The sequence below is a fragment of the Leishmania braziliensis genome, chromosome 7 (assembly GCF_000002845.2).
Source record: "Leishmania braziliensis MHOM/BR/75/M2904 complete genome, chromosome 7".
Classification (NCBI taxonomy): domain Eukaryota; phylum Euglenozoa; class Kinetoplastea; order Trypanosomatida; family Trypanosomatidae; genus Leishmania; species Leishmania braziliensis.
Genome location: NC_009299.2, coordinates 304,157 through 312,872, shown reverse-complemented (window position 1 = coordinate 312,872; position 8,716 = coordinate 304,157). Strand labels below are relative to the sequence as shown.

General features: G+C 59.8%; 2 protein-coding genes across 2 annotated transcripts; both read right to left on the bottom strand.

Annotated features, from left to right (window-relative positions):
• Nucleotides 1–749: 749 nt before the first annotated feature.
• On the bottom strand, nt 750–1,757 carry LBRM_07_0710 (conserved hypothetical protein; the record flags this gene model as incomplete). Its single annotated transcript, XM_001562517.1, has 1 exon — nt 750–1,757. The coding sequence occupies one exon, from the start codon at nt 1,755–1,757 to the stop codon at nt 750–752; it is 1,008 nt and encodes a 335-aa protein (XP_001562567.1).
• A 1,985-nt stretch (nt 1,758–3,742) lies between these two features.
• LBRM_07_0700 (putative vacuolar-type Ca2+-ATPase) lies at nt 3,743–7,123 on the bottom strand (the record flags this gene model as incomplete). The annotated part of the gene is made up of 1 exon (XM_001562516.1): nt 3,743–7,123. One exon carries the CDS (start codon nt 7,121–7,123, stop codon nt 3,743–3,745), a length of 3,381 nt encoding a protein of 1,126 aa, XP_001562566.1.
• Between the last annotated feature and the right edge of the window lie 1,593 nt (nt 7,124–8,716).

The window sequence follows — 8,716 nt, the reverse complement described above, 5'->3', positions numbered from 1 at the left end:
CCGAGGTCCGAATAAACGAGAGAGAGAAGAGAGAAGTCAGCCGGCGGATATGAAGAGAGGAAAGAGAGACAAAAGAACCGTTGTAGTAGCAAGAGAGAAGTGGAGGAAGACGTCATTCGACTCGCCCGTGTACGTGTCGCCTCCGCTGTGTCAGTCGTGCGCGATGCAACACGTCGGGCAGGCCACCGCCACCCCCGAGGCCTCGCGCTAAGCTGCTGAAGACCTTTTTTCTGCGGCTCAGCGGGCTCATTTCGAGTGACCGCACGCAGCGACAGTGGCGTAGGAGAACGATAGAGCGACGCCTTCTCTAGGAGAGCGTGGAAAGAAAACAACCGCGTTTCCGCGCACGAAAACTTCCATGTCTCTCTCTCTTTCTCTCTTGCTGTCCTCTCGCCTGATGCCGCCTGGCCTGTCAGCACCGCTGAAGTACGCGTCGCTTTTATTTCTGCTGCTGTTCTTTAGGGTAGCGAGTCTCGACACACACACACACACACACACACACACACACACAAAAAAAAAAAAAAGAAGCACAGAGAGAAAGAGAGACGCGACACAGCACACTTCACATGTGTTACCTTTAAATAGCTTAACAACAACAACAACAAGAAGAATCACCAAATCCAGAGTCTGCCAGACATGCACATGCCCACGTGCACCTAATGCATGCCACCAATCGATAGACGGAGCCAACAGCGACGCCTCACACTGCAGCTCAGCCTCCGGCGTTTCTCACCCGTATACCTCACCTTCTACAGATCACGTAGCATCGAGGAGTAGAGCAGGGTGCTATCGCAGAGCGCATCCAGGTGGTCCGTCTGGTCACGCAGGTGCTTCATGAGTAGCATCGTTTCCGCATCCTGACCGACGGGCACGTTGCCGTTATCCTTAATATTACCTTCGTAATCAAGTTTCTGCTTCAGCTGATCCGTGTTGTTACGGATCGAGCTAAGCAGCGCCTCCATGTAGTTGCTCACTGCCATACTCTGTATGGCCTTGAAGGAATCGCCGATTGAAGTCGGTTGCAGGTTCATCAGGTTCAGCCTGTGGAAGGCGTCCACCTCCAACTTCACCGGAATCTCGTGGAGCACACCCTCCTTGGTGACCCCACTCTCCTTGGCGTACTGCGCCAGGCTACGGCGACGCTGGTAGCCGCGCTCGGTCGACACAAGCGAGTCGTACTTGTAATAGGCCGCCGTCGGCGTGTAGGCGCGGATGTGGGGGCGGCCTAACAGGCCTGTGCGGAAGGGATCGTACGTCAGAAGAATCGCTGGCAGGCTCTCCCTGTGCAGCTCCTGCAACTTGCGCATCGTGCGCGTGGAAAAGGGGTTGAAGCGGGCGCTGGAGATGACAAACTGGCCAATGACGTTCGTGTCGAGGTTCTCTTGATTGTACATATTCTCGAAGATTGCCTTGTCGACGTCCAGCAGCTTACGCTCCTTGCGCACCCGCTCCATGCGCTCCTCCTCGGTCATGCGGTCATCCTCCTCAATGTCGATGGACGGGTTAATCTTGACGTCCGTCACCTCGACAACGTCCTGCAGCTGGAGGCCGATGACGCTGCCGAAGATGTTGCGGCTGCTCGTCGCGGTGCGTGCGTTGTAGAGCAGCGCGCACACGGCAGGGAATGACAAGTTCACCACCTTGGGCACCAGGAGCTCGGTTGCTTTCACGCAGCCCTTCTCGTTCGCCAGCTCGAAGTCGAGATCGACGGCCTCCTGCGCCTCCGTCACGTTGAGCCTGGGAAAGCCGGCGTACATTTTTTGTTTGCGCTGTTCGCTCGTTTTACTTTGTTAGTGCCGTCCACTGCGTTGATCGGTGCGCAGGCCAGGTGAGAGCGAGGCGGGAGTTGGAGGAGGGGAGGCGAGGGGGGGTACGCGTGTAGACGTCTGGAGAGACACTGAAGGAGCTCGTCAAAGAGAGGGAAGGGGCAGACGAGAGAAGAAATGTCGGTGCATGTGGGTGGGGGGAGGAGGGTGTGTGCAGATATCGGCCCGCTGCCGCCAGTCAGCTGTGCGGAGCGCAGAAGGGGGTGGGGGAGACGATGACAGAGGGAGTGAGCGCGAGAGAAAGGAGAAGAGGTGGCTTCCGTAAAGCCGTGCATGATTAGGGTACACGACAGCTTGAACACAGACAGAGGTAAGTGCAGCTGCTCGTTGTACCCTCCCACCCCCCTCTCTCCGCAACACAGTCACCCAGCCGCCACCACCACCACCACCCTGGTGCTGGCTGGCTGGGTGGGTGGCAGCACATACAGAGAAGGGAAGCAACGCGTGCAAGAAGAGAGGTGTGCGGCGGATCGATGCACTGCCGCCCCAGCAGCTGAATCCGTTCCCCCTCCCCCTCCCCTCCCGACACACCTCACACTCCTCCACTTCCGCCCGTCGCTGCAGTGCCGTCTATTCCCTCTTGCTCCTGTTGCATTTCTGTTATCCACAAGAGAAGGATCAGCAACGCCACCACTTGACCTCCGTGTGACTGGCGTTACGGTGCATGCGCACGCTCTTCCAGTTGAGGTCCTCCACCACTTAGGATGGCACGAGATCATGTGTGGGCCTTGGGTGGTGTCCCCCATCCACGGCATCCCCTGAGTTAACTCCTGTCGCCACACTCCGTCTACGCCCACACGCGTGCGCTTGCACCAAGTAAGGGAGCGGCAGAGAGAGAGAGGGAGAAAAATGGGGGACGGACAAGCAAACCACAAAACAATAAGAGAGGAAAAAAACTCAAAGAAGCACTGAGGCACGCACCTGCTGCGCTCTCCTGATCTCTCACCACGTCTTGCTCGCCCCCTTCGCTCTGTGCGTACTGTAGCCGAGAATGCTGGGCGCGGATCGCGTTTCCTGATGTGCGTCGGTGTCGGCATCGGGGTTGGAGTGGGGGGGAGGCCTCTGTTTTCGCTTGTCTTCAGAGAGAGAGAGGAGCATCCGTTCGCCGCTGATGTGGGGCGTCGTCAAGTTCCTCTCGTGTTGCTGCGCACACCTGCCCTCTCCGCTTTCTCTCTTCGCACGCTCTGCCTTTCCACCTGCACCAGCCCCTTCGCCCCACGCGCCAATGTCGCGGAGAAAAAGGGGGGAACAGCAAAGCGGAAGAGTGGGAGGAGTCGACTACAGCGCAGGAGGAACACGGCCGCAGCGAGAGCGGAAGAGGCAGAGGGAAAGAGAGGGAGGTGCGGCGAAGCAGCAGCTCGAGGGAAACAAGGAGAAAGAGAGGGTCAGAAGGAACGCACGCGAGCAGAAGAGGAGGGATGAATGGTGGAGAGAGGAGGGACAGACTTGAGCAGCAACAACGATAATGCGTGGGCGTGGGTGTTGAGGGGAGGGGAGAGGGGGGGGAAGAGGGGAAAGAGAGGAGAGAGAGAGAGAGGGAGGGAGGGAGGGAGGGAGGGCGAAGCAGCTATGCCCTACTATACTGGCAAACGAAAAGAGCAAACCACAGCGGGAGGAAGGGGGTGGGGGGAAGATGCGAGGAGGGAGCGAAGACGGCGTACATGAGAAGAAAACACGATGGTGATGACGTGAGCGCAAATGCGCATACGGACGCGTGCTCCTGGTGGACAAACGACGAGGTGATTGAGCGCACTGCAGGCGCGCAAGGAAGACATGAAAAGCTCAGCTCTATGTCGGTCTGATCGTCTGCCAGCCTGAACACCCCTTCACCACGTTGCCCCACCCCACACATACAGACACCACCCTTCGCCAGCAAGCCTCGCCACCACAGGAGTCATCCTTCAGCTCAAGGCAGCTTACACATTGGATGAAGTGAGCTTCAACATCTGGCGGTATACGCTGCGAGACAACTCCGAAGTCATGTCACGGTCAAAATGCGCCCGATGGAAAGCGTTCACGACCCGCAGCGTCCCCACGTGCTTGGCGTAAGCACGGTACCACAGGCTCAGCACACGCGCGCGCTTCGCCTTGCTTAGCGCCTCACCAGACCGACCGGCGCGCTCGTCGGCGGTGCGCTCGACGTCCTTGGCCAGCCTCACCAAGAAGTGTTGAGCGTCCTCGTCGATGTTCTCTGCGTCAAACTCGCGCTTGAAGCGCGCCTCCTTGGCCGGGATGAGTCTCGACGTCATGCCAAGCGGGATGGTGGCAAACGTCAGCGTCACCGTCCCAATCCATTCCGAAAAACGCAGGCGACTGACGTCCATGAAGTCACCAAACGTCTGCACGGCCACCACCTGAAACAACGCGCAGAAGCCCACGACGAGAAGAAACGGTCTCGAGCGCCCAAAGCCCTCAAAGACGTCGATCTCGTCGTACAGCTTGCGACAGTTGAACATGTGAAACAACGCACCAAACACAAACACATTGAAGACGATCGTGCTGTGCTCGCGGCTGTGGCGCTTCGCACCGAACCAGCGGTGACCGAACGCCTGCAACACGAGTGTAAGAAGCAGCTGGTACACTGCAATCAACGCGATCGTGATGTGCATGCGGCGCGACACCAGCGGCGCCTTGCGGTGAATGGGCTGCCGCTTCAGACACTCCTCGCTCGGCTCCTCCGTCGCAAGCGCCAAGGCAGCCAGCGTGTCCATGATCAGGTTCACCCACAGTAGCTGCACCGTTGTCAGCGGCGAGGAGCGGCCACCCGCCATGAGCGACCCGATGAACGTCAGCGCCACGGACACGTAGTTCACCGTCAGCTGCAGCTGCAGGAACTTCCGGATGTTGTCGTTCACGCACCGGCCCCACACAACAGCGCGCTGCACAGAGCGGAAGTTGTCGTCCAGCAGCACAATGTCCGCAGACTTCACCGCGATGTCCGTCCCGCTCCGCATCACAAAGCCAACGTTCGCAAGACGCAGCGCAGGCGCATCGTTCGTGCCGTCGCCAGTCACGGCAACAACCTCGCCGCGCGTCATCAGCATCAACACAAGAAGCTGCTTGTCCAGCGGCTGCGAGCGCGCCATCACCGTCATGTGGTCCAGCACGGGCCAGAACTTCGCCATGCGCTCGTCGTCGCCGTACGCGTCGTACACAAGATTGCGGAAGTCCTGGCCAGTCATCGCAAGATCGCCACGAGAGCGGTTGAAGATGCCGCATTGGCGCGAGATAGCCACGGCCGTATCGATATTGTCGCCGGTGCACATGCGCACCGTCACGCCGGCCGCCTGGCACTTCATCACGGCATCCGCCACCTCCGGCCGCAGCGGGTCCTGGATGCCGAGCAGGGACAGCCACACCAGCGCCTCGGTCGGCTCATCCTCGGGAAGCTCGGTGCCGCTAAGCACCGCGTACGCGACACCGATGGTCCGGTTCCCCATGTCCGCCAGCTTCTTCACCTGCTGCGCGATGCGCTCGCACGCCTCGTCCGTCATGGGCACCTCGTCGCCCGTCTCGTTCACGTACCGGTCGCACAGCGGCAGAATGCGGTCAGACCCGCCCTTCACGTGGTGCAGCAGCGTCCCGTCCTCCTGCCGCACAACAGCGCTCATCCGCTTCCGGTCGCTCGTGAACGGGAAGATCGTGAACCCGCGCTGCTGGCACGCCTTGCGGGTCCGCTGGTGCGGCCGCGACTTCATGTCGCATGCGTCCGCCTCCGTCATCGCAACGCGGTCCACGAAGTCCAGCAGCGCGTTGTCCGTCTTGTTGCCCCTGTCCGCCACCCACTGCCAGTACGGCGCAACCCTGTGGCCCTCCTTGTCCGTCGTGCTCACAACCTTCTCGCTCGAGCTGTTGACCGCAATGCCCTCGCTCAGCCGGCGGAGAGAGGCCGCGCGCATGTCAGACAGCGGAACCGGCTCCAGCAGGTCGCCCGGACGCTTCACGATGAAGTGCTGCATGCCAACGTAGCCCTGCACCACGCTCATCAGGTTCTGCGTCAGCGTGCCCGTCTTGTCGCTGCAGATCTGCGTCGCGTTGCCCATCGTCTCGCACGCGCGCAGGCGGCGCACCTGGTTGTTGTCATCGTGCATCTTGCTCTGAGAGTAGGCAAGCGCGATCGTCACGGCCAGCGGCAGACCCTCCGGCACGGCCACCACGATGATGGTGACACAGAGAAGAAAGTAGTCGAGGAAGTGGAGGTAGGACGTTCCCGGCTCGTGCTGCAGCATGCGGAGCACCTCCATCATGGAGAGCAGAGCGAACAGCAGCATCGCGGAGCCGAGACCGATGCGACCGATGAGGTCGGCAAGCTCGTTGAGCCGCTCCTGCAGTGGCGTCGGGCGAGGCGCGCCAGCGCCGCACGACTCCATCAGCAGCTTTCCACCGAATGAGCGCTCACCCACGGCGCACGCCAGCATGTACGCGCTCTCCGCAGTGTTCACCACAGTCCCCGTCAGAATGAACGGCGAGTCCACGCTCTTCTTCTTAGGGTCGTTCTCGCCCGTCACGCTGCTCTCGTCGATCACAACGCTCATGCCCGTCACGTAGAGTCCGTCCGCAGGCACCACAAGCCCAGGCGACAGGCCCACAACATCGCCCACGACGATCTCCGTCACATCAATCGTGGTCTCTTCGCCGCCACGGCGCACGCGAACCGGCTGCGCAGAGTTCTCCTCCGTCAGCTTGTGGAACTTCTGCTCCTTGCGATAGTCGTTCACGGATGACACCGTGGTCACAATGACCACAGAGCAGACGATGGCAAAGCCCTCGATCCAGCCCGTCTTGTAGTTCACCTCCGTCTGGCCGGGGTCAGGCACAGTGAGCCCGAGGATGAGCGACACGATGGCCGCCACCGTCAGCAGGCGGATCATGCTGTCCTCCCAGGAGGCCTTGTAGATCGCCCAAAACGTCAGTGGCGGGTCCTCGGGCAGCGCGTTCCGGCCAAAGAAAGCGCGGCGCGCCGCCACCGTGGCGGCATCCACGCCGCCCGTCAGGGACGTGTGCAGCGTGTTCGAGATGCCCTCCACCCTGCCGAGTTTTTCGTACAGCGGCATGGCCTCGTTGGCGCGGGCGAAGATGTCCTCGAGAGACTCCTCTATGCCAGTACCGAAGTGCTCGCCACCCGTGATGAGCGTGTTCGAGCGCTTGCTGAAGCGCTGCCTTACGGAGTAGGCTATGTCCTCTTTGCGCAGGCGGTCAAACTCGTGAACGTCGTAGTCGTACGTGCCGTACGACCGAGAGACGCTGGTCGCCGAGTGCAACGGCAGCAAAGTATCATGATCGCCCATCTCTGACATGTTCACATCAATGGATGCCCCTCAAGTGCCTCCCACGGTGTGGGGTGGGGAGAGGAAAGGTGGGGTGAAGTGGTCCGCGGAGGTGCGCGTTGTCGCTCCCTTCTGGGTGACTTCGTGTGGCTCGTGGTGCGCTGTGACCGATGGTCGCTCGCGCTCGCTCGCTGTGCCCTTCACTCCGTCTCGTACGCAAAGCCCCAGTTTGCAAGTCAGAGCAGAGTAGGGGAAGAGCGTGAGAGCGAGACGCTGTTGAGGGGGGCGACGATGGCGACGGGGTAATTGGGCGTTTGCTGACGGCGACACAGACACGAGGAAGGCGGGAGAGAAGCACAACCGCAGGCAACGCCGGATGTAGGGAGAGAGAGAGGCGGAGACGCAGCTAAGGAAAGAGAGAAGGTGGTGGGACGGGCAGGGAAGAGACGCTGACTCCTACGGGCATTAGTACTTTACATGCTCCTATGGCGAAAGGACTGGTGAGAGAGAGAGAGGGGGGGAAGGTGAGGGAGGAGGGGGACACACGGCACGCGTATCGGCTCGTCTGCCTGCTATCGATTATTCGGCCAAGTGTGTGTGCACACACAAAGTGGGCGCACCCTCGCTGAAGGCTCGTTCTGGAGCGTAGCACAGCTGCTCAGTGTGTGAAGAACGCCACCGCAAAAACCAACGTGAGTCGATGAATGGTGTGAGGTGAGGGATCGGTTCGCCTTCACGCTTGTGTACGTACTTGGAGGGAGGGAGGGTGTGAGAGAGACTCTGAGGCGCCAGCCGTAACACAGCAGACACAACTGAATAGAACGAGAGAGAGAAAGAGAGAAAGTCAGCCGGCGGATATGAAGAGAGGAAAGAGAGACAAAAGAACCGTTGTAGTAGCAAGAGAGAAGTGGAGGAAGACGTCATTCGACTCGCCCGTGTACGTGTCGCCTCCGCTGTGTCAGTCGTGCGCGATGCAACACGTCGGGCAGGCCACCGCCACCCCCGAGGCCTCGCGCTAAGCTGCTGAAGACCTTTTTTCTGCGGCTCAGCGGGCTCATTTCGAGTGACCGCACGCAGCGACAGTGGCGTAGGAGAACGATAGAGCGACGCCTTCTCTAGGAGAGCGTGGAAAGAAAACAACCGCGTTTCCGCGCACGAAAACTCCCATGTCTCTCTCTCTTTCTCTCTTGCTGTCCTCTCGCCTGATGCCGCCTGGCCTGTCAGCACCGCTGAAGTACGCGTCGCTTTTATTTCTGCTGCTGTTCTTTAGGGTAGCGAGTCTCGACACACACACACACACACACAAAAAGAAGCACAGAGAGAAAGAGAGACGCGACACAGCACACTTCACATGTGTTACCTTTAAATAGCTTAACAACAACAACAACAAGAAGAATCACCAAATCCAGAGTCTGCCAGACATGCACATGCCCACGTGCACCTAATGCATGCCACCAATCGATAGACGGAGCCAACAGCGACGCCTCACACTGCAGCTCAGCCTCCGGCGTTTCTCACCCGTATACCTCACCTTCTACAGATCACGTAGCATCGAGGAGTAGAGCAGGGTGCTATCGCAGAGCGCATCCAGGTGGTCCGTCTGGTCACGCAGGTGCTTCATGA